Source organism: Sarcophilus harrisii, chromosome 1 (genome assembly GCF_902635505.1).
Source record: "Sarcophilus harrisii chromosome 1, mSarHar1.11, whole genome shotgun sequence".
NCBI classification, from domain to species: Eukaryota; Metazoa; Chordata; class Mammalia; order Dasyuromorphia; family Dasyuridae; genus Sarcophilus; species Sarcophilus harrisii.
In genome coordinates, this window is record NC_045426.1 from 82,078,137 (window position 1) to 82,104,714 (window position 26,578).

Sequence of the window (26,578 nt, forward strand, 5' to 3'; positions counted from 1 at the left end):
CTTGGTCTTTATGGGTAGAAGTGAAGGGAATGGACACAGGATCTCTGTGACCTTCCTTTTCCACTTTCACCACCCAAGTGACTCTGGCTTGTCTTACTCCACCCCCTAATCCTTCCCACAATTCTCTGTATACACCAAAAGATTGAACCAGTACAGAATAGTGGGAAGAACCATTTTCCAAGCATATGCTAATAGAATTGTCCAATCGGTAATTAGCTTTAAGTGCTCAGTTGCCCGACCTCAGTACATCAACTCAAGAGTTTCAGCCCTTTACAAATTTCCTGTATCATCTCCACAGAAATCCTCCTCTGATACCTTAGCAAGGAATGGGAATTATTTTAGGCTAATGAATTCTAGGTTAGTAGTGGTAAGTCATAAACTCTAGGAGGTACTATCATGCTAGAAAGTCATTGAATATGGTCCAGATAACTCAGTTCTAATTTAATTAAATACAGATAGGATCATTACTGTATGATTAATTGTATGACTACAATGTAATGAATTATTAAGCCATAGCAGGTCATAAAACAAATAAGAGAAGGGAAAATGACCATCCGTCCTATGTAATCTATTTCCACTTAATTTTTTTAAAACTTATTTTTATTCTGAACTTAAACACTAAAAAAGAGCATTTTCATAGACACTGAATATGAAAAAATTGCATGTGAAATTAAGAATATGCATTTCACATTTCATATTTATAAAAATCGTATAATAATTCTACACTTTATGTTTAAAACTGTCCCTTCTGAACTTCCCTATGTTCCATTATGTGATTTCAAAAAGTATTTCATTGGCCCTCTTTTTGGGAGTATTACTAAGGTTAAGCTAACCTCTATTTCCCACCCTAATCCTGTTGTTCTTTAAATAGGTCCAAAAGTATATGATACTACAGATCATATACTAAAATATAAGTATGAGTTTTGCCTTTTGAATTACTGTATTCCAAGATATCTCATTTATAATAAAAATTGTCAGGTCCTGTGTGATCCAAAATGTAGTTCCTTGCTATTTGAACTTCTTTTTGGATGCTTGCAATATTTCTTCTTTGACGTAAGAACTTTGCATTTTGACAATGGCGTTCCAGGGATTTTCTCTTTTTGGGGTGTTTTTCAGGATGTGATCAGCAGACTTTTTCTATTTTCACTGTTTTCTGGATCTAATACAGTTGGGTAGTTTGTATTTTTTTTTAACCAAAATTCCAGTTGTTTCTTAATAAACTTATTTTAAGGAAATCCAGTGATTTTCAAATATTTCCAGGTTAATTTTTTTTATATCAAATATAAATTTTTTTCTATTTGTAATATTTTATTTTGTTCTAATTTTTTTTGTTATCTTATGGAATCCTGATTTCTATTTGGTCTATTCCAGTTTTCAAGGAGTCTACTTTACCTAAAGCTAAAATACTTATATAAGCACTTATTCTCCTTCTAATTCCTTGTTATTTTTTTTTTCATTTCTTGCTTCATTTTTTTCTAGGTATTCATTTTGTCTTTGTGGAAATTTCATTTTTTTCTTTGAATCCTTGCTTGTAATTGTTATAATTACTTTCTTCTTTTAAAGGTTATTTTTAGACATCTCAGATCTACATTTGATAATTGGCATTTTCTTTTTTTTACTCATTTCTACAAATTTGCTCCATTTCTCCACCTCCTCTTGTGTTTTAGGTGGGGTAGTTGATGCTACTTGGTCCTTACCTTGGCCCCTCTGGCTTTCTGTGTTGACCTCTACTTCCTGAGCTAGACATCCTCGTTATCCACAATCAAAGTACTGGATCTTCAGAGTCCTCTATAGTACCTGTCTAGTACAGGCACATTAGAACCCCTGAACCTGAGCCACCTATTTTTTAGTGGAGCTGAGCTGCTTTGGTTACTGTTATTCCCTGGGTTTTCAAAAGTTCCTCCCCTAAGACTTCCTGATCTCCCTGGGTTTTTCTCAGCAAGCCATCCACCCTAGCTGCCTCTGGATACAGAGCTTTGCAGGCCATGCACTTTTCTGATCTAGTACTGGTCATACTGGTAAGTTGAAGGCTTTTTTTTTTTTTTTTTTTTTTTTGGCATACATTGGCCCTTGCTTTATTGTTAGCACTCTTCCAGATTTCTGGCCAAGTTTTTTCTGTAGTTCTCAGATGGAAGAAGTTGGTGTATTTTCTCACTGGCTTTCTTAATGATCATTTGTTTTGATCTGATCAGGACTCTGATGAATTAGGTATGTGGACTGGGATGGTCTACTTTCCATTAGAGCAGTTATGTTGGCTACAAACTCCCACCTCTTCCTCCATTTTTTCAGTAAGAGTGATGGAGGGGAGCCAAGATGGTTGAGTAAGCAGTAAATCGCTTCCAAACAACCATAAAATAACACCGTCCAACAAATATTGGAAGAGTAGAACCAGCAAAAAGACAGGGTGAAACAAGGTTTTAGTCCAAGAAACTTGGGCTAAGTCCAAGAAAACAGGAACAGTCTGTCTTACTTGGGCAAAAGGAGAGTACAGTCCAAAACAGGAAGCACCATAGCAAGCCAACTATAAACTCCATCTCAGCAAACTAGTAGCAAGAGCTCAAATTTAAAAGAAAAGAAAAATACCCCAAAATATGAGCAAATAACAACAACAAAAAAGGATCCAACAAAGTCAAAATCCCTATGAGCAAAACCCCAAAGGAAAATAAGAAGTGGTCTGAAGCCCAGAAAGAACTTATGAAAGAGCTCAAAAAGTTACTTTAAAATCATATAAGAGAGGTAGAAGAAAAAATGGGGAAAGAAATGAAAGTTATGTAAGAGAATTATGAAAAGACAATATCTTGAAAAAAACAAAACAATTGCTTAAAAAGTAGAACTGGTCAAATGTAAAAGACACAAAAATCCACTGAAGAAAATAACTCCCTTAAAAGTACAATGAGCCAAAAAGAAAAGAAAGTACAAACACTAAATGAGGAAAAAAACTCCCTAAAAGTTAGAATTAGGCAAGTAGAAGCTAATGGCTCAATGAGACAATAAGAATTGTTCAAACAAATTCAAAGAAATAAAAAAAAAACTGAAGAAAATGTAAAATACTTCATGGTTAAAAAAGAAAAAACTGATTTAGAAAATAGACCCAAGAAAGATAATGTCAGAATCATTGGACTATATGAAAACCATAATCAGAAAGAGAACTGGAGAGCCTTTTTCAAGAAATTATCAAGGAAAATTACCCTGGTTTCCTAGAACCAGAGGGCAAAATAGGCATTGAAGGAATACATCAATCATCTCAGGAAAGAGATTCCAAAATAAAAACTCCAAGGAACACTGTAGTCAAATTACAGAACTATCACTGAAAGTGGTCAAAAAGAAACAATTCAAATGCCAGAGACCCAACAATCAGGATTACACAGGATTTAGCAATGCAACATTAGCAATGCAACATCAAAGATAATGGAACATGATATTCCAGAAAGCAAAAAAGCTACTTACCTGGTGAAATTAAGCATAATATTTTAAGAGAAAAAAATAGTCATTTAATGAAATAGAAAGATTTCAACCTTTCATATGGAGAAAACCAGATCTGAACAAAACACATGATCTCCAATATCAAGACCCAAGAGAAGCCTAAAATAATGAAAAGAGGCAAAGAAAACATAAAGGATTCAATGTAGCTAACTGTTTTGATTCCTACATGGGAAGATGTAAAGCTAGAAGGAATATACATAGCCAAAGAGAATGGGTATGAGGTAAATATGAGGAGAGAACATATAAAATAATTAAGGGATGAGAAAGAGAAGTACACTGGGGGCAGAAGGAAGGAAGAGATAGAATGGGGTAAATTATTTCACATGAAAAATCTAGGACAATGGAGGTAAAGATGGGAGGGTGGGCAATTGGTACTCTTTAAACCTTATTCTCATCAACTGGTACTCTTAAACCTCATCTCATAAACCTATATTCATTTAAACCTGTCTCAAAGAGGGAATAATATATACAATCAGATGAATGTAGGAGGAGAAGAGGTTAAGTAAAAGGGGAAGGGGATGAAAGAAGAAAGAGTAGATTGGGGGAAATAATGGAAGCAAAACATTGATAAAGATGGAAAGGGTGAAAGGAGAGAGAGGACAAACAGGAGAAAATAGGATAGAAAGAAATACACAGTTAGTAATCATAACTGTGAATGTGAATGTATGAATTCTTCTATAAAATGGAAGCAGATAGAATAATGGATCAAAAACTAGACTCCTACAATATGTTGTTTACAGGAAACACACTTGAAGCAGAAAGGCACATCCAGAATAAAGAGAAGCAGAATCTATCATGCTTCAACTGAAGTAAAAAAAAAAAAAGCAGACTTAATAATCCCGATCTCAGACAAAGCAAAAACAAAAACACATCAAATTAAAAGAGATTAAAAAGAAACTGCATCTTGCTAAAAGTTACCATAAACACTGAGCTAACAACAATAATAAACACACACACACACACACATATACACCATGTACTACAGCATTCAAATTCTTAAAGAAATTAAGTGAGTTACAGGTTCATGACAAAAGAAGAGGTAGAGAGCATTGTGAAATGTAAAATATGTAATTTTGATTATATTTAAATTAAAAAGCCTTTGCACAAATAAAATCAATGCAGCGAAGATTAGAAAGAGAGGAAAAAGCTGGGAAACAAGTTTTACAATGTCTCAAATATATAGAGAAGTGAGTTAAGTTATAAGAATATAAGCCATTCTCCAACAGTCAAAGGACAGGAGTAGGCAGTTTTCAGATTAAGAAATCACAGCTATATGCTGTGAAGACATATGAAGAATTGCTCCAAATCTCTTACGATTAGAGAAATACAAACAAAACCATTCTGATATATCACCTCACAATTATCAGATTGGCTAACATGACCAAAAAAGGAAAATGATAAATGGTGGCAAGAATGTGGGAAAACTAGGGCACTACTGTCCTGTTGGTGGAATTGTAAATGATCCAACCATTCTGGAGAGTATTTTGGAATTATGCCCGAAGGACAAGCAAACTGTGCATGATCCCCTGACCCTGAAATACAGTTACTAGGTCTGTATCCCAAAGAGATATGGCAACCCTTTTCCTGATAGCAAAATACTGGAAAGTGAGGGGATGCCCATGAATTGGGGAATGGCTGAACAAGTTGTGGAGTATGAATGTAAAGGAATACTATTGTGCAATAAGAAATTATGAACTGGCAGATTTCAGAACCTGGAAACACTTGTACAAACCAATGCAGAATGAAATGAGCAGAACCAGGAAAACATTGTTCACTGTATCAGCAACACTGTGTCATGATCAACTATGAATGACTCAGCTCTTCTCAGCAACGCAATGATCTAAGACAAGTAGAAAGGACTGGTAAAGGAAAATGTTATCTATGTCCAGATAAGAATTGAAGAATTCTGAATGCAGATTGAAGCATACTTTCTAAACATTTTTTTTCATTTTGATATATTTCTTCTTTCACAACTGTGACTTTCACAACATGTAATCTACATCACATACATATATCACATGTATAACCTATAACAAATTGCCTATCATTTTTAAAAGAGAGGAAAATAGGGAGGGAGAAAAATTAGGAACTCAAAATCTTGCAAAAATGAATGCTAAAAACTGTCTTGATGTGTAATTGGGGGGGAAATACATAAAATGTTATTTTAAAAAAGCGATGGAGAATCAGAAAAAAGTAGAGGTTAAGAATTAGAGAGCTTTTAAACTTTCTCTAAATAATACCTTAACTTCTGGTATGATATTAGATATTAGATTACCACTGAACTATAGAATATAGGTCTGGTAGGATTCATTCCACCACATTTATTGAGTATTTACTATATAAAAAATATTAAAAATGAACCCTATTGGATTCCTTCTGTATGCAGTTAGTGGGTTCTCTCTTCCCAGAGAACTCCAAGCAAAGATTGGAAGAACTCTTATTAAATATGTTATGAAAATGAGTTTTGTTTAGGTGTGAGTTGGGATAGATGGTGTCTGAAGATAACTTCTAACTCTAAAATTCTGTGGCTAATCTGACAATGATAATATGTATGTATTTGTCATTAGAAATAACCTTATGCCATTAGAAAATGATGAAAAAGGTAAATTGAGAGAAACCTAGGAAGATGTATAAGAAATGGTGCAGAGTGCACTAAGAATGAAAACAACTTATACAGTAACATGTATATGTATGTATGTGTACATATATAAACACATTTGCATATATCAACATATAGGCATATACATAAATATATTATTTGTATATATACATACCTAGACATATATGTGTATGTATGTGTATTTGTGTGCAGGTATGTATATGTGCATATAGATTCTCACACAACTAGGTATAATATGTATGTATACACACATATGCATGTATGTCTTCTCTTAACCTCTCTTTGTATCTCTGCCACAATGAAGAGGCTATAAGAGTCCTCTCTCTTTAGAAGATTAAAAACTTCTTATAAATTTTGTCTCTTGTCATCTTTAATCTTTAATATGGAAGCTTCTGGATTTCATCTGTATACAATCAGATATAGAATATACAAGACATAAGCTCTGTCTACTTGGGCTCCCACTGTGGCGACTAGAGAAGTGGTGAAAGACTTCTTTCTATTCTTCATGCTCTTCTTTCTCTAGAGAAGCAGAAATCAGGATGGGCTGGTAATGAGGGCCACTACTATCCTACTGAGAGACCCCAAAATTTTTTGTCCATATTTTTTAATGTTATTCACATTATAAGACTAATCAAGTTCATTGGACATTTCGTGAGTGCACCTTCTCTTCATGGCCATGTAGAATCATCATATGATGAATAAGAGGTATTTCCTCTTCCTTACAGAACTTAACTTCTAGTAGGGATCAGTGAAATAGACACATAACTATAACACAAAGTAGAATATAAAAGAACAATTAGAACGTTATGAAGTCATTCATTTATTTTTTGTCTTTCATTCTCAAAGAGGACCATGACATCAGGGAGGTGAAACCATGACTTGTAAGTGAATTGGATTTAAGGATTGTGCAAATTCACCAGATTCATTTTCTTCTCCAGAGCCATTTGGATCTGGGTCCAAAGGCAAGATATTGATCAGGATGACTGAAGCCTGCGCCTGGATGCAATGGGAGACCTTGGCCTTTTTTAACTCACTTCTTTAACGAGGTCTCAGTTTGTCCTGGGCAATGTTCATCTAGTGATTATGGCTAGGTAAGAAATGAGGTAAAAATGACCTCTTTTACCTTTGCTTACTTTTGTTTTAAAAAAATCAGACTGGGAGGTAAAGACAATGAGGTTTCTGGTAAAAATGGAAATAATTACTATTTATACTCACTCTTAGCCATCAGAGCCCAAAATAAGAGAAACTGAGACTTGGGCTGGAACCTATTGCTGGCCAAATTGATTGGTACAGTATTGTTGAAGAAAGGTTCTTAATCCTGCCTAGAAGCCCATGGCATTATTTTCTCCCAGGCCAATGATCATCAAGGAGATTCAACTGTCACTCCAGAAACTTGTTACAGATGTATTGGTTATCAACTTATATAAAGAAAAATCTGCTGTGTGTGAGCTAGAGACCTATAAAAATCAAGCTGTCAAGTCTTCCATATATTGTTTATGGAGGAATAAAGAAACATTCTTGAAAGAATTTATTGTTCCTCCTTGGTAAGTTTAAGGAAAGAGAGACTAAGAGTAGTTGCAGAACAGAAACAATTTTAAAAATTTCCCCCCCTCTTTTAAAAAAAATCAGAACAGAGAAAATTTGAAGAACAAAACAAATAACTGAATCTGAAAACATAACCATTCTGCTACTAATGTTGAAACTGTGATTTTTCAGCAATTCAACTTCACAATCTTTGGCCTTGTCTGTTAAAAATAAATCTTCGTTTTTTTTCTTAGAGTTTATTCATATTTTCTTCTAGTATCGTTACACTGGAAACTGTATTGTTTGTAATTTCATAATTTCAGTTCATTTAAAAAGATTATTTATTCGTAATGAGTTTGTCAAATTCAGCAAATAAATCAAAGATGCCACATGAAATTATCCAGTTTTGAATAGACCTCATGTCAAATTGTCAGAAGCTGGAAGAAAAACAGTCCTTCTCTTTGGAGAAACAAGGTTTTTGCTTAAAGCTTCTTCTAATTTTATGGCAGAAAGTTTCTTATTTATTGTGGAAACTGAAAAATTGACTACCTTTAATTCTTTCGAAACACAAGAAACTGTCCTTAATTTTTTTAAAAAAATTTTCTTTCGTTATGACTTCAGATGGAAATGCTGGAATAATTCCTCACAATTTTAGAAAGCCTAGTCATGCAAAGTTAATACAGGAAATTCTTCACTGGGAGTTCCCTATACCAATGAAATCACAGATCCAGCCCAAATTAAAAAGCTAGGTTAAAGTGATAACTTTCCAATTCATTTGTGGTCCAATTTCATTCAATACAGTTAAATATTGTGGAATTATATATTATATAGATAGACATATATAGATATAGATATCAAAATAGATAAGATAGTAGAAGAGGGACAAATGATCTCAGAACAATCAGTGTATTAAATCACAAAATTCTCTCACTTTCCTATTTCTTATTGTTTTTGTTCCATCTCTGATTTATTCCTGGTTTGGCTCTTTTTTCGTAGCTCAAGACCCAACTGAATCATCTTAATTGTCATTATCCAGGAATCATATCTGCTCTTAGAACAGGAAACCCCTTGTCAAAATTCTCAGAGGCACAAAAAGCATAAAGTGGATACCTCCATATGTACATGTGTGTGTGTACTTGCTTGCAATCAAGAAAAAAAATTTAATACAGTCCAAAAAAGGTACCTCAAGAAATAAAATCAAAGAAATATATTGAAAAAAGGTTATTTTATTAATAAAGCATATTCAAGATTGGTTACGGTAAATGGCTTGTGGGAAATGATTCAACACACTACTTAAAAGGAAAATGGACATTAATTCCTTGCCTTAGTAAAAATAACCACTGGATAAATGTGTCTTCCACCAAGTATGATATCCATAAAGTGGCAAATGGGTACAAATGCAATACTAATCCTTGAAACAGAATATAGTACAGCACTAACTACCAATATAGAAATAAAGGAGGATATTCTAAAATGTTATAATTCAGATATAATCAATAGTTGTTGTTAAAGGTACCTTTGAAATGAAGATCATGAGGGTATTTGTTTTTGAAATGCAGTCATCACACTTTATCTTGGCTTTAGAATTAAGCCAACCACCTCATGAGTAATGACCACCTAATTATACAATACCATACATTTAGTAATGAATATAAATTAAACTTTTTTCTCACAATAGGCTGACTACATTCTTTCTGGTTTTAAGAATATTCAGCCATCCAAAAATATTAGGCATTTATTACATGCCACCCCATGTTCTATATGTAGAGACACCAAACTGAAGATAGTCACAAACAAAGGACAACATGTGAAAAATTATCCAAAAATCAGTCCATGAAACATACAAAATGTATCTCTAACTTACGTAACAAATTATTTATAAACAGTATATGCTAAAGATAGTTCCTATTGTTCCTAATGAACATATATGAATGTGACATTAGCTGTGGGTAGTATATAATTAAAAAAAATACCAGTTTTTGCTTGTATTTCAATTCTATTAAATCAGATGTTTTTGGAAAGGGGGGAATCTAAAACAGTTTTGCCACTATATGTAAAATACAATGAGATATCCAACTTAGAACTTTGGACACAGGTCTTGTGGTCCCTAATATTTAGCCAAAGCTTTCTAACCAAGCATAACCTAAATGTTATTTTTGTAGATGTGCTTCATCAATATCAATGTATTCATAGTGATATATGCATAAATGCTTTTTCTTTTCCTCTTTTGAAGTTCAAAAAGTATGCTGAAACTCACTAATATTTTACAAAATTCATACTTTTGATAACAATATAAGAATATTACTTGGTATATAAGTGAAATTTTTCTTTGCATTAGGAAAGACCCAAAGTTGATAAAAGAAGAGCATTAGGAAAAAGATTGGGTTGGGAAGGGAGACAAAGAAAAGAGGAGAACTGGGACAGTATTTCCAAAAAACTCTTTCCCTGTTAGAAGGAGATTCTCAGTGGTGAAGCTAAGCCATAAACAGGCTCATGTTTTCACAGGGAGGAAGCAAAAGGTGTCAAGAAGTTAGACATCCTATCTCCCATTAAAAAGAGTTCTCCAAACAGCTTAGAAAAATAGGGTCAACCAGTTAAAGTTAGAAGGATCCTTAAAGGTTATAGTTTACAAATAAGGAAACTAAGGTCCAGGAAGGTTAAGTGTTTTATAAATAGTAGAAGCAGAATTCAAATTCAAATTTTCTAACTGAAATAAATACTCTCTTTTTCTGGGAACAGTTTATCTCCTAAAACAGACAAAGAAAAGATTATGTCAAAGGTGCTCAAAAAGCAATATACTTTGAGGGATTTCTACAAATCTAGGTGCTCCAGATAGACTCCATAACCAAGGCTCTTTCTAATGTAGCACATCTGGGATCAGGAGACTTAAGAAGAGACTAAGTTAAGCAATAACAGTGATTATTTAGGAAAAAACCATCTCAGATCATATGTTCCTAGGAAAAAAACACACTGGTCTAGGTGATTATCTTGGTATAGCAACAAGGACATTTACTACATGCCACCCCAAGTTTTATATGTGGAGACACCAAACTGAATGTAATCATAAACAAAAGACAGCATGTGAAAAATTTTCCAATAATCTGTCTATGAAGCATAGAAAATATATTTACAAGCCTGGTTTTAAGAAGCTTTTTTTTTGGGGGGGGGGCGAGCATTAATCCATTTATTGTTTTAATTATTTAATTTTTATTTCTTAACTTAAAAAGTTTTTATAAATTTTGGGGTTTTTACATTACAAAATAGCTGATTGCTATTGCTATCTCTCTTTGAGAGATCTATTGTAACAAGGAAAAACAGTTAAAGAAAACTGATGATGCAATGCCTTTACCTGAATGCACATCTGACATTTCACAATAGTGAACTTCCTCCAACTCTGTATTTGGAAAATTTAACTGAAATATATTTTTTCCCTATAACTCCTAACCTCATTAAAAAACAAAAAACAAATTCTTAACACAAATATGCATAGTCAAGTTAAGTCCCCTCAGTGTCTATGCATATTTGTTTCATAAATGCATATGGATATATATATATATCCATATGTCTCATTCTGTACCCTAAATTCATCATCTCTCTACAATGCACAGAAGGTTTCTTCACAGGTCCTCTGAAATCATGAATGGGTCATTATATTCATTATAGTTCTAAAAGATCTCAGAGTTGTTTGTTTTTATACAGCTGTTGTTATTGAATAAATTATTCTGCTGGTTCTGCTTACTTTTCTTTGCTTCTGTTCATATTTCCAAGACTTTTTGAAATCATCAATTTCCTTACATCATTTCTTACAGCACAATAGGATGGTACTGTATCACAATTTATCTGATCATTCCTTAATTAACAGACATGCTTTTCCTTTCAAATTGTTTTGTTTTGGTTTAGCCAATTTGGCGGCCTTTCATTATGCTTCTTTTAACCACAGACACCAATATTCTCCTCCTCTATCATCAGCTTTAGATCGGTCTTTTCTTTTGGATGAGGAGAAGAAGGAAAAGCTTTTCCTTTAATTCTCAATTAAACTCAAGGATGTCTTCTGGTGTAATGCATTTAAGTCTCTCTTTTACTTTTGTCCCTCAGGAATCTCCTTTTGAAGAAATGGAGTGTGAAGTCCGGGTTAGCACCCTGAATGCCTTAGAATAAGTTGGAGTCAGGATAAGCAAAAGTCCTGGGTCTTTATTCTTGGTCTTTAGGGGGAGAAGTGAAGGGGATGGACAAGAGTCTGCTACAAGCTCTCCACAACCTCCCTTCTCTTCCTCCACCGCCAAAGTGACTCTGGTTTGTCTTAGTCCACCCCCTAATCCCTCCTACAATTCTCTGTGTACACCAAAATTCGAGCCAGCACAGAATAGTGAGAAGGGCCATTTTCAAACATATGCTAATAGAGTATTGTCCAATAGGTAATTAGCCTGAAGTGCATGGTTGTCTGATTCCAGTACACCTATTTAGAGTTTCAGCCCTTTACAATGGAGAATCTTTTTTTTCCTTTCCTCCCTCCCTTCCTCTCTCCCTTCCTTCCTTCCTTCCTTCCTTCCTTCCTTCCTTCCTTCCTTCTTTCCTTCCTTCCTTCCTTCCTTCCTTCATCTTTTAAAATATCAACTATCACTGATAGCTGAGCTGAGGTATCCCTTTCTTCACACTGAAGTGTTTCTTTTTCTCTTAGTGTGTGGGTTTTGTTTTAATCATAGCTGGAATGTCTGTCACTTTCATCTCTTTTTATCAAGGATTCAAATGTCAGTTGAATTCTTTTAGTCTTTCACTATCACTTTTACTTTTCTTCTCATAAATAACTTCTTACTGTTTAGATCTGGAAATTTTTACTTCCCTTAAGTCATCACTTCCCATACCTTAGTCTCCTGTCCCTTTTTGCAGATGCATTATTTTCTTTACCATCAAGAATTTAATTTTTTAAAATGTAATTTAAAAAAGCAAAATTACAAAAATCTTTGTCATCTAAATGTATTAAACGTTATTCTATTATCTAAAATGATATTCTCTATAGCTATCTCAATCTTTCTTGCCTTTTTTAAAATCTATAAAATATTTATAGATATCAGAGTCCTCTTTGAATTTATATATCATTTAAGAACACATCAATGTTAACACCATGCAAATGACATAAAATGACCATAAAATGCTTAATATCTCATGTTTTGTAAGTTTTCAAAACCATATACACATGAGGTCATAAGTATAAAAACATAGTCATTTTAAATGTTCATAAAAGACTTACTTTAATCCCTAATTATGTATTATATCTGGGATTCAAGGCAATAAATATTACTAACAAAATTAAAGCATCATCTGGCTGACAATAAATTCAATTTGGTTCTAGTTTCTCTTAAAAAAAAAACCAACCACTTATATGGAATCTCTAAGAGAATTTTGTTCCTTCTCTATCTTGTTTTTCTTTTTTCTTTTGATGGGGATGGGGGAAAGGGAACCTGTGGTTTTACTGTGATGACACAGTCCTGGGTGAGAAAATGCCCTCTATAAATCTAGGTCAGCACCTTTTGATCTTAAGAGAGTTGGTTGGAACACAGAAGCACAGTTTGTGTCTAAAATGGATTGTGAACACACATCTTTCTGGTTCCATTCACTATGTCAGCATAGTTCTCCTTAATGAACTTTCGTTAGAGAACTGATGACCAATACCAGGTGATGGTGTAATTGATGGGGAAAATCTGCAAATATTAGAAATGTAAGGATTTTTCCCATGCTGATTCCCTTGGAAACTACTGTCAGAATGAACATTCTGTTGTACTGATTAATGGTTACAATTCTGAGTAGAATTTGCTTTTAAAAATCAAACACAACAATCTGGCTCTTTTTTTAAACAGTAAGCAAATAACTTCTGAACAAGAAGCCATAAATTGCATACCCATGATTTAATATAGTATGAGTTAGAATTCAAGAGAAAGAAAGCTTCTTACAATGTCGTAACATGGAGGAATGATTATCAATGCACTTATAATAGTGACTCAAAAGAACTATTTGTTTGCTAAAATAAATACTAATTCTTAATGGAATAGATATGCTTGGAAAATACAGTGTAAGAAATGAGACTTTTTTAATAAGATAAAAATGTTTCATAGTTTTCTCAAGAGAACTTGTCTCGAATGAGATTATAATTATAATAAAATTATTTAAAAATTTTTCAGTTTAAAAAATCTACTAAATTATATAGTGTCATAAGTCCATGGCTGTGAATTTGCCAATTGTAACTTTTGCTCAAACTGCTTACAGGCAAGGTCTATTATACTTAAGAACTGGGCTTTTTCTTTTAAAAAAATTACATATTCTACAGCTGTGACCATATTGACATTTTCCATTCCCTTAAATAACCTTCTTAGCAGTGTTGATTCAGAGAGGAATGTGGCCTAATAATGTCAATAGAATGATAACTATAGTTATCAGGAGAATGTTTCCAACAATCTGAAAAGAGAAGGCTGCTTCTTTAGAACACAAATATTTTTACATGAAAAAAAAATGCAAAAGAGAATTTTCATTACCTTTACATTAGGTTTCTTTGTTGAAACTCCTCTATACCAACCTAAAGTAAGAAGAAAAAAAGATATTAAAAGCATGCCATTATGAGCTTTTTTCAAGATATATTTGAAGTACATAGGTAGAGTATCAATACAACTCAAATTATCAAAGTTCTTCTTCAACTCTGGATTTGGGCCAGATGTTTGCTTTTATAAAAGATCATCTGCAGTGAATATGACACCTCTTATTTTTGTCACACGACTAAAAGCAGCTTAGTTGTGGAAGAATCGTAGATTTAGGAGTTTGAAACATTATCAACTTACAGAATTCTGCAACTATTCAGGAAGGAAATGACCTATTCAGTGTCACAGACGAAATGAATGAGTCTCTGATACACATCCCAAACTTCCTACCTCCTACTTTCACTATGTTTTCCACTCCATCACATTCCCACTCAATTTTTTCTAAGGCTTTCACATTTTTTATTCCCAGGATTTCAAAGGCTCACCGGTTCATGGCACTGATAGTGAAGAATCAGTTCCAATAACTTGGTCTCATTTTAGCCCTTTAAAAAACGGATCGAATAATGTAATATTTCGTTTTTCAAAAGCAGTTATTGATATGCCCAATGATCAAGTATGATTTAAGAAGCTGAAGTATAGTTTCCATTTCTTGGCTATAAAGATTATGGTTTAGGGGGTACAATATAAGATAATGTTCAGATTTAGCCAATGTCCTGAGATTTTTGGCTTGACTATATTTATTTATTAGAAGGGAAAATAAAAATTGAATAAATCATAAATGGATTTCCAAAGAAAAAAATGAAAAAAGATAGATTTGAATTCTGCCAAAAAATAGAAAATGATTAATTCTAGTAAAAAATAAACATTTAAAAATAGGCAAAACAATAGGCAGAAAATTGAATTCTATTTAGTTCCTTGGGTTTTTTCCCTTCTACTGACAATTCATATCTTTTGACCATTTATCATTTGGGAGATGACTCTTTTATTTATAAATTTTTTATTTATAAATAAATTTATAAATTTATTTATAAATTTTTTATTTATAAATTTGGCTTAGCTCCCTTAGATCTTATCTTAGAAATAAGATCTTTGTCAGAGAAATTTATTGCAAAGATTTTTCACTAATAATTAGAAAAACACAAATTATCAATTCAGATGTACCATCAGATCAGTCAAGGTGACAATAAGGTGACAGATGCTGGAGGGGTCCTACGAAAATAGGTACAGTAATGCTCTAATGTAGGAGCTATGAATTAGTTCAACCATTATGGAAGGCAATTTGGAACTATGTCCCCAAAGCTATTGAACTTTATAAATCCTTTTGATTCAGTAATCCCACTATTAGATTTATACTTCAAAGAGATAAAAGAAAGGAAAAAGGACCTAAACTTACAAAAATATTTATAGAAACTCTTTTTATGATGGCAAAGAACTGGAAACTAATGGGATGTTCATCAGTTATGCAATATTTGGTTATGAAATATGAATGTGATAGACTATTATAGTGATATAAGAAATTACGAAGGAGATGGTTTCAGAAAAACTTGGAAAGACTTGTTTGAACTGAATAGGTATACAAAGTGAAATCAGCAGGACCAAAAGAGCAATTTCTATAATAACAATAATATTGTAAAGATAATTAATGTTAAAAAACTTAGTAACTCTGATCAACTGTAGAGGGCCACAGACAGTGACGAACCCTGGGTGAAGTATAAGACCCTTTAATCCAGTAAAAGGAACCCTACTGACAGTGTCCGGTTAGGCTCCTCATCTCTTCCTAAGGACTCTCGGCTTTCCTGAGAAGTCAGGGGTTGGTGACAATTTGTGTTATAATTAAAGCAGAGTGATACCAAGTGGCAAAGAGACATTTACAAATAATAGCAAGTTGTTTTTGTGACACACGTGCAGTACACAGTTAGCACATGTGCAACATGCTACAGTTATGTAAGGGTATTAGGATATATAAGGCTGAGAGAATTTGGAACAAATGGACTCCATGTTTGACCATCCACATGAGCCCTGCCTCTTCACTCCTGACCTACGATCAAGCACTCAGGCTAGTACCAGAATGCTCCAGAGAGCTAGTCATTCAATAAAATGACAAATCACAATTCCAAAAGATTTATGATGAAACATGCTATCCACCTGCACATAGAGAACTGATGAACTCAGATAGCAAACTTGAGCATTTTTTTGACATGGCTAATATAGGAACTGGTTTTGCATGACTTCATGTTTGCAATAATTTGGTTCTGTTTTCCTTCTTAATAGGCAGAGGAGGGGAGAAGGACAGAGGATGTGGAAGTGGAGATAAAATAAAATGGAATTTTAAAAATAAAACAATATGGGAAGAATGAGCTTGGTTCAAAAATAACTTGGAAACTCCATTTATATTGCTTAATCAAACAAATAGTTTTTATCTATCTATCTCTATCTTTAGATAGAGATAGAGATAGATAGATATATCAGTAGATAGATAGATAGATATTGGAACCAGAAGCACAAAGATAAATAGATAGAATTTGCAGAACAACATCAAAAAAGGATTCCAACTTTAACACGCCAAGAAATGTGACTGCATTATTCCAGAACTCTATTAGTGCAAAGAAAAAATAATGCTACTGATAAGGCAAAAAGAGACTTGTACCATGAAGAACCCTAGCCAGAATCCCACAGCATGATGTTTCTGATGTGAGAAATAGAATGGAATATGATGTAGTAGTAGGTAAAAGAAAAAGCCTAGATTTAAGAAAAAATAAATTTATAGAGCTAAATATAATCCTTCTACAGATAGAATTACCTTTTAAAAAATTATTGATTTCCAAGAACTCCTGTAAAGAGAATCAGTGATAGACAAAATCTGTGCCTTAGCAAATATAACAGACAATATAAACTTAGAATTTTTTTAACGTTTTGAACACATTAAAAGGACTAAATGTTGGTAAATTTTGTAATCCTGAAAAAGAGACTATTGCCTTTTGGGAATCCCATCATCTTAATTATCAAAAAGGGACATGATCAAGGATGTGGAAGAACAGGAAAGCATTGAATAGGAAGAAGGTTGAAACATCACTGAGCATCACAGGAAAATATTATTCACATGAAGGGAGGATATAAGAGTGAGAAGAATCTTATGAACTTCTTTCAAATGAACTAGATAACAAGAAGTTAAAAACAGTAAAAATGTCAACATTAAAAAACAGGGGAATGGGATGTAATTTAATGGGATGGAACTTTGAAAGGGAACACATTAGCTAAGAGCAAAATAAATTACAACAACAGATAGGTAGTTGAACACCAATAGAGAGAAAAAGGCTGAGACCCAGAAATTTGAATCTGCCAGGAGAAGAGGAAGAAGACTAGGAATGGATTTCCGCCCCCCCCCCCCACCAAAATAAAAAATACACATGTTTAATGGTGATTTCATTATCTTTTTCTTTTCTTTTTTCTACCTGAGCCATAACACCTCCAGGTCTTGCTTTTACTCAACATGATACTCACAACATTTTATATCTTCTGCTTTTTGAGCAGGCTTCCAGAAGCTCTTGGGCCATACCTCCATCAAGCATCACTTCCTGCTTCTCTGATATGATGTGGATGATCTAAAATTCACTGAATTACTGGACCTATTTTACTGGATGCTAAGTGGGGACTGGGACACACAACCACATATTGCTGTTGAATAGATTTCCAGTGTTCCCTGGGCAACAACACTGACAGATACCACCTCCTCCCTCCTGGTGGGAGAGATAGAAATAGACTCTATTTAAAATATCTAAAAAATATACCCATTAAGTATTTATAATTCAAGCTATCCAGATACATTTAAGACTTAGATAAATACAATTGTACAACATTTTATGGAAGCAATGGAGGACTCAAATAATTGGAGAGATATTCATTGTAAAGTGTTTGACTGGCACAAAAATTATGAAATTACTGAATTTATAAATGTTAACACTATGCCAATTAACTACAAAAGATCACTTTATATAACTCGGAAAATCAGTCAATATGCATCTATTAAGAAACTACTATATACCAAGTACTATGCTAAGTGCTGAGAATTTAAAAAAAAAAGGCAGAAGACAGTCCCTGACCTTAAGGGGGTCACCTTCTAGTGGGAAAGCAGCATGCAAACAGGCAGGTATAAACCAGCTATATACAGGAAAAATGGGAAAAATTTTGTTAGAGGGAAGGCATTAGAATTAAGAAAGATTAGAAAAGGCTTTTTATAGAAGGTGGGATTTTACCTGGGACTTGCAGGAAGCTGGGGAAACCAAAAAGCAGAGATGAAGAAAAATATTCTATGCATAGGAGAGAACCAGTGAAAATTCCCAGTCAGGACAGGACATTGTTCAAGGGATAGTAAGAAGGTCTTTGTCATGGTAACAAAGAATGTATGGGAGGAGGACATAGTGTAAAGTATAAAATACTGGAAATGTAGAGGAGGGGTAGCTTATAAAGCCAAACTGAGATTTCGTATTTGATCCTGAAGGTCATAGAAAGCCAGTGGAATTTATTGAATAGGGGTTTGACATAATCATACGTATGCTTTTGAAAAATCTCTTTGAAAGGGTAATGGATGGAGAGGGGAGGGAAGGTTATGACAGGCCAACCAGCAAGCTATTACAGTAATTCAGGCATGAAAAAATAAGGGCCTGCAAAAAGATGTTGAATTAGATTTGTTCTACAATGATTTATATTTAAATAAATTAATTAAATACATCCATTTAATATAGCTTTTCAGTAACTCCAATTTCTATGCGTATTCTTTATTTAATTGTTTCCATTCAATTCTCTTAAATAATTATAGCCTGCATTTTATTTCTTTGATTTTAATTATTTTGCTAAACATTGCTTCTTAAAGATCTGTCCATATTTATTTAAATTCTTTATATGTATTGATCTTAGTTGTCTTATAATATTTTATTACATTAATATGCTTTAATTAATTATGCAAGTTGTTTCCAGGTTTTTTTTGCAATTTCAAATAGTGTTGATATAAAAAAAAAAACTTTGAACATGTAGCTATTCAGGGGATAACAAAGAAGTATGATTATTTACATAATTTATGTACTGTTTATTATGTATGAACAGATTGTACCTTAAGAAAATTTTTTAAGATTTTAAAAGTTTGAGATTCCACCAATAATTAATGATTTCATCACTTGTTCCTCCCAAATTCATTAACACAGTTTCACGTTTCTTTTATTATTCTTACCAATTTGATAACTAGGTTGATACCTCAAAGCTACTTTTTGTTTGTGAATCTGAGCATTTTTTCAGATGATTAACAAATGAAATGCCTTGTTTTCAGAATTGTCTGTTCATCCATTTTATATATATGTATGTATATATATATGTATGTATGTATTTGTATATATAGCACAGTATATATAAAGAACAAATATTTATGTGCCAACCATATAGATTGGCATACAAATGTAAACAAAAGAAAGTCAACCCCTGCCCTCAAACAGTTTGCATTCTAATGGAGAAGACACCACCAAAAAAATGGAGATGAAAAAGAAAATTTCTGATATTCTATCAGAAATAGAGCTAGAAATGGTATAAAAGATGACTAGCCTGAGTTGTTCCTCAAAATATAATAAGTATAATATTAATTGGATTCACATAATATTAAATATAAGAATTAAAATATTACAGTCAATATAATAAATTAAATATTATAGAATAATGATTAACATATTTAATATAACAATTTGGAATTAGTTATAATAATATGAGATATTTAATATATTTGTATCATTTTATAAAATACATATTCAATCGAGTAATTAATGTGTTCTTGTTAAACGTGCTACAATAAGTAATATATTTGTTACACATAATATTTAATGTTTAAGTAATTAATGACCATTTAAATAAAATTCTAAATCCTTTGACAGTTAAATAAATGTGTGTTGGGGGAGGAGTTGGTTGGTTTGTTTCTTTTTATCAAACTTGAAATTTCTGTCATATAAGGAACTCCTGATGAAGAACTCTCCCTCTCAACAAAGACTGGCACTAATTTTGCAATCTATACTTAGGATATTGAGAGATTAAGTGACTTGCCTGTGTTGCATAGCCAGTATATGTCAGTGGTGGGACTTGAATCTAGGTTTTTCTAAATCCCAGTCTAGCTTTCTATCATCTATGCCATACTTTCTCTCTAATAGAATTATAGCAAGCAAAAAAGAGAGAAATAGATCTGTTTGTGTGTCTCTCTGTCTCTATCTTTGTTTCTGTCTCTGTCTCTCTTTGTGTTCATGTATCTCTCTGTCTTTCTGTGTTTTCTCTCTCCTTATTTGGTTCAATTTATCTAGATCTTAAGGGGAATAAATTGAAATATCCTACAATTATAATTTTATTATTTCTTTTTGTAACTCATTTAACTTTTCCTTTAAATATTTAGATTATAAATCTGTACACACTTTTGACTCAGAAATACCACTACCAGGTCAGTGTCCCAAAGAATAAAAGAAAAAGGAATCTGACCAGTTACACACACACACACACACACACACACACGTAGTTGTAAAGAACTGGAATCAAGGGAATTTTCATCAGTTGGGGAATGGATGAACAAACTGAAGTATAAGACTGCATGGAATATTATTGTACTATAGGAAATTACTGAGGGGAGGGAGTGGTTTCAGGAAAACATGGGAAGACCTATATAAACTGATTCAAAGTGAAATGAAAACATAATACATAGTAACAGCAATATTGTAATGATCAACTGGGAAATGCTTTCCTACTCTGATCAATAAAATGATCCAAAATAATTCCACATGATTCATGATGAAAAATGTTGTCCATCACCAAAGAAATAATTAATGAATTATGAGTTAAATTGGAACATATTTTCTCACGTTCTTTATTTCTTTTGCTTTTTTGTAATATGACTAATATAGAAATGTTTCACACAATTTTATATGTATAACTAATTTTCAGTGGTTGGGGAAATGGTGGTGTGTAGGAAGATAATTTTCAACTCAAAAATAATTTTTAAAGAAATGTCACAAATAAATAAATATTATTTTTAAAAAGAAAAAAGAAGATCATTAAAATTTTGTTTTTCCCTCAGTGTGATTATACTCAGTTTTGGTGGATACTTTATTTTTGGTTGTAAACCTATCTCTGCTACCTTCTGAAATATTATATTCAAAGCTTTCCATTCTTTGGTAGTAGTGTCTCTTAAGTCATATATGATTTTAACTGTAACTTCTTAATACATTAATTCTACCTTTCCTGTTGGATGCAGTTTTTTTTTTTTTTTTTTTTTTTTTTTTTGCTGAGGCAACTGGGGATAAGTGACTTATCCAGAGTCAGACAGCCAGGAAGTAGTAAGTATCTGAGGCCAGATTTGAACTCAGGTCCTTCCTAAGTTCAAGGTTGGTGTTCTATCCACTATACCAACTAGCTGTTCCTTCATGCAGTATTTTCTTTTCTTTGACTTAAAAGTTCTGAATTTTGGTGATAATTTTCCTGGAAATTTTCATTTTGTGGTTTCTTTCAGGAGGGAATAAGTGGATTATTTCTATTTCCACTTTGTCTTCTAGTTCTAAGACATTTGGGCACTTTTACAATTTCTTGAATTATGATTCCAAGATTATTTTTAGTTATGACTTTCATTTAATCTAATGATTTTTAATATTTTCCTCTTTATTTTTCAGTTCAGTTGTTTTTGTTCCAAGATACTTTATATTTTACACTATTTTTCAGTTTTATGACTATTTTAATGTTTCTTGATATCTCATGCAGGTTTTAGGTTGTATTTGGGTCATTCTAATTTTGTAGAAGTTTGATTCCAGGATTTGTCATTTTCTTTTTCCATCATGTTAACAAATCTGATGGATGTGAGGTGGAAGCTCAAATTTGTTTTAATTTTCATTTCTCTATTAGGGCATTTCCCCCTATAACTATGTAGCTTTGATTTCTTCTGAAAACTCCTTGTTCATTTCCTATGACCATTTAACAACAGAAGAATGACTGTTTAAAAAAAATAGATTTATTAAAAATTGCATGCAATAAAAGGTCAGGGGGAAATAGACCAAAAATTAATTGGAAACTAAATAATCTAATCCTAAAGAATGAGTGGGTGAAACAACAAATCATAGACACAATCAATAATTTCACCCAAGAGAATGACAATAATGAGACAAAACACCAAAATTTATAAGATGCAGCCAAAGCAGTTCTTAGGAGAAGTTTTATATTTCTAGATTTTTACTTGCATAAAATAGAGAAAGGAAAGATCAATGATTAGGGCATGTAATTTAAAAAGCTAAAAAAAGAACAAATCAAAAAACCCCCAATTAAATACCAAATTTAAAATTCTGAAAATAAAAGATTAATAAAATTTAAAGTAAGAAAACTATTGAATTAATCAACAAAAACAAGAGTTCGTTTTATTAAAAAAAAACAAAATAGATAAACCTTTAGTTAATTTTATTAAAAAAAAAGGAAAGAAGAAAATCAAATTGCTAGTATCAAAAAGGAAAAGGGAGAACTTTCCACCAATGAAGAGGAAATCAGAGCAAGAATTAGGACCTATTTTGTTTAACTATATTTCAATAAATCTTATAATCTAAGTGAAATGGATGAAATTACTTATAAAAATGTAGATTGCCCAGATTAAGAGAAGAGGAAATAAATTATTTAAATAGAACCATTTTGGAAAAAAGAAATTGAACAAGCTATTTATTAATCAACTCCCTAAGAAAAATTCTCCAAAGCCAGATGGATTTATTTACATGTGAATTCTAACAAACACTTAAAGAACAATTAATTTCAATAGCATGCAAACTATTTGGGAAAATAGGGACAGGAGTCCTACTAAATTCTTTTTATGACACAGATATGGTGCTGATATGTAAACCAGATAGGGTCAATACAGAAAAAGAAAATTATAGATCAAAATTACAGAAAGAGTATGAAACCAAATTATCATTCTTTTCAGATGATATGATGGTATACTTCAAAAATCCTAGAGAATCAACTAAAAAACTACTAGAAACAATTCACAACTTTAGCAAAGTTGCAGGATACAAAATAAATCCACATAAATCATCAGCATTTTTATATATTACCAACGAAGTCCAGCGGTAAGAGATAAAAAGAGAAATTCCATTTAAAATAACTATAGATAATATAAAATATTTGGGAATCCACCTGCCAAGGCAAAGTCAGAAACTATATGGACACAAATACAACACACTTTCCACACAAATAAAGTCAGATCTAATCAATTGGAAAAATATCAAATGCTCATGGGTAGGTGGATCTAACATAATTAAAATGACAATATTACCTAAATAAAATGCTTGTTCAGTGCAATACCAAACTCCCAAGAAATTGTTTTGCAGAAGTAGAAAAAAATAACAAAAATAACATCTATAAGAACCAAAGGTCAAAAATTTCAAGGGTTAAAAAGATCAAAAATTTCAAGGGTTAATGAAAAATGCAAATGAAAGTGGCCTACCTGTACCAGACCTAAAATTATACTATAAAGCAATGATCAGCAAAACCATTTGGTACTGGCTAAGAAATAGAGTAGTTGATCAATAGGTTAGGTTCACAAGACACAATAAGTCAATAATTATAGTTATCTAGTGCTTGATAAACCAAAAGATTCCAGCTTCTGGAATAATAACTCATTATTTGACAAAAATTGTTGAAAAATTTTAAAGTTAGTATGGTAGAAACTAGGCATTGACCCATACCTAACATCCTATCCCAAGATATGGCTGAAATTGGTTCATGATTTACACATAAAGAGTGATATTATAAGCATATTAGAAGAACAAAGAATAGTCTGCTTCTCAGATCTGTGGAGAAAGAAGGAATTTGTGACCAAAGAAGAACTGGAGTACATTATGAAATACAAAATGAATAGATTTGATTACATTAAGTTAAAAATTTTTGTATAAACAAAATCAATGCAGACAAGGTTATAAGGGAAGCAATCAACTGGGGAAAATTTTTACATTTAAGAGTGCTGATAAAGGCCTCATTTCCAAAATTATATAGAGAATTGACTTAGATTTATAAGAATTCAAACCATTCTCCAAATGATAAATGGTCAAAGGATATGAACAGACAATTTTCAGATGAAGAAATTGAAACCATTTCTAGTCATATGAAAAGATGCTCTAAATCACTATTGACCAGGGAAATTCAAATGAACAAACTCTGAGATACCACTACACACCTCTCAGATTGGCTAAGTTGATAGGAAAAGATGACAAAAGTTGTAGGGGATGTGGGAAAACTGGGATACTAATACACTGTTGGAATTGTGAAATGATCCAACCATTCTGGAGAGCTATTTAAAAATATGCCCAAAGTTTCTACAAAACTGTGCATACCTTTTGACCCAGCAATGTTTCTACAGGGCTTATATCCCAAAGAGATCTTAAAGGACAGAGAGGGACTCACATGTGTAAAAATGTTTGTGGCACCCCTCTTTGTAATGGCTAGAAGCTGGAGAATTGCTGAAAAAAAGTATGGTACATGAATGTTATGGAATATTATTGTTCTGTAAGAAATGACCAGCAGGATGATTTCAGAGAGGCCTGGAAAGACTTACATGTACTGATGCTAAGAGAAATGAGCAGAACCAGGAGATCATTGTACATGGCAACAGCAAGATTATAAGATGATCATTTCTGATGTACATGACTCTTTTCAAGAATGAGATGATTCAGGCCAGTTCCAAGGATCTTGTGATGGAGAGAGCCATTTGCACCCAGAGAGAAGAGTATGGGGACTAAGTGTGGATCACAACATAGTATTTTTACTCTTTTTGTCATTGCTTTCTTGCATTGTGTTTTCTTTCTCATTTTTTTTTCCTTTTTGAACTGATTTTTCTTCTGCAGCATGATAATTATGGAAATGTGTATAGAACAATTGCACTTTTAAAATATTAAAATAAAAAAATATATTGACATATGGGGGAGGGTTGGGGGGAAGGGAGGAAAAATTTGGAACACAGGGTTTTGTAAGGGTGAATATTGAAAATTATGTATATGTTTTGAAAACAAAAAACTTTAATAAAAAATAAAAATAAATTTAGATCAGTTTTTAAAATATTTGTGAAATGGAACCTCTATCAGATTCTACCCCCATCCCCACCCTTACTTTTCTTCTTTCCTAATTCTGACTGCATTTTAAAAAATTAATGTAATGCAATAAAATTATCCATTTTACCTCCCATAATTTTCTTCATATTTTTGGTCATAAACTCTTCTGTCAATCATAAATCTAAAAGGTAATTTTTGCTTGCTTATAATATTCCTCTTTATGTCTAAATCATGTACCCATTTTGAACTTAGATTGGTGTGTGGTGAGATGTTGGTTTATGCCTAGTTTCTGCCAGACTGCTTTATAGTTTTCCTAACAGATTTTGTCAAATGCAAATTTTTGCCTCAGTAGTTGGGATCTTAGGGTTTATCAAAAATTAGGTTACTGTAATCATTTATTTCTGCATATTGTGTACCTCATCTATTCCACTGATCAACCATTCTATTTCTTATCTAATACCATATTGTTTTGATAATAATTACTTTGTAATATTATTTGAGATCTTATACTGCCAGTCTATCTTCCTTCCTTTCTGTTTTCATTTATTCTTTCAATATTCTTAACTTCTATTCCTCCCCATGAATTTTATGATTATTTTTCTAGCCCTATAAAATAATTTTCATAGTTTGATTGGTATGGCAGCAAATAAATTTAGATAGCATTCTCATTTTTATTATATTTATTATGTTGACTTGGCCTACCCAAGAGCTATTAATATTTCTTATCTCTATTCACCTTCTGCAAGAACCTTTCCCCAGTTTTTAAAAATCTTAGTGTCTTCCAACTCCTAGAACTTTTTTTTGTGGTGGCAAATAATTGGAAAAATTAGGTGGTAACTTAATTGGAGTATGACTTAAAAAGTTATCATATATTTGTATATATTTATACACTGTATAAATTTATGTATATATTTATATATATTTATATATGTAATATGTATATATTTATACACTGACATATATTTGTGTATATATATGTGTGTGTTAACATATATGTGATGGAATACTGTTATGTTATGATGGAGATAGTTTCAGCAAAACCTGGAAAGACATGAATGGACTGAACTTGTGTACAAAGCAAAGTGAACAGAATTAGAGCGATTTATACAACAACAGTGATATTATAAAGACAAACAACTCTGAAAGATTTAGAATTTTTGATTAGCATAATTCCAAAGGACTTTAAATGAAACATGCTGCCCACCTCCAGATAAAGAAATGAGTGATTCAGAGATCTATTTTGAGAATGACATGGCCAAAGTACATATTTATTTTTGCTTAATTGTGTGTTGGGTTTTTTTTTTAATAGAGTTTTAGTCTTTTTTGCTTTCTAG

The 26,578-nt window shown here is 32.3% G+C and overlaps 1 protein-coding gene across 1 annotated transcript in view; it reads right to left on the reverse strand.

Moving 5' to 3' along the window:
- DOCK3 (dedicator of cytokinesis 3) overlaps positions 1-26,578 on the reverse strand; it is a 500,037-nt gene that overhangs the window by 349,792 nt on the left and 123,667 nt on the right. Inside the window, exon 3 of the mRNA XM_031958628.1 lies at positions 14,155-14,195. Within this exon, the coding sequence (XP_031814488.1) occupies positions 14,155-14,195 (41 nt within the window). The remainder of the gene's footprint in view (positions 1-14,154; positions 14,196-26,578) is intronic.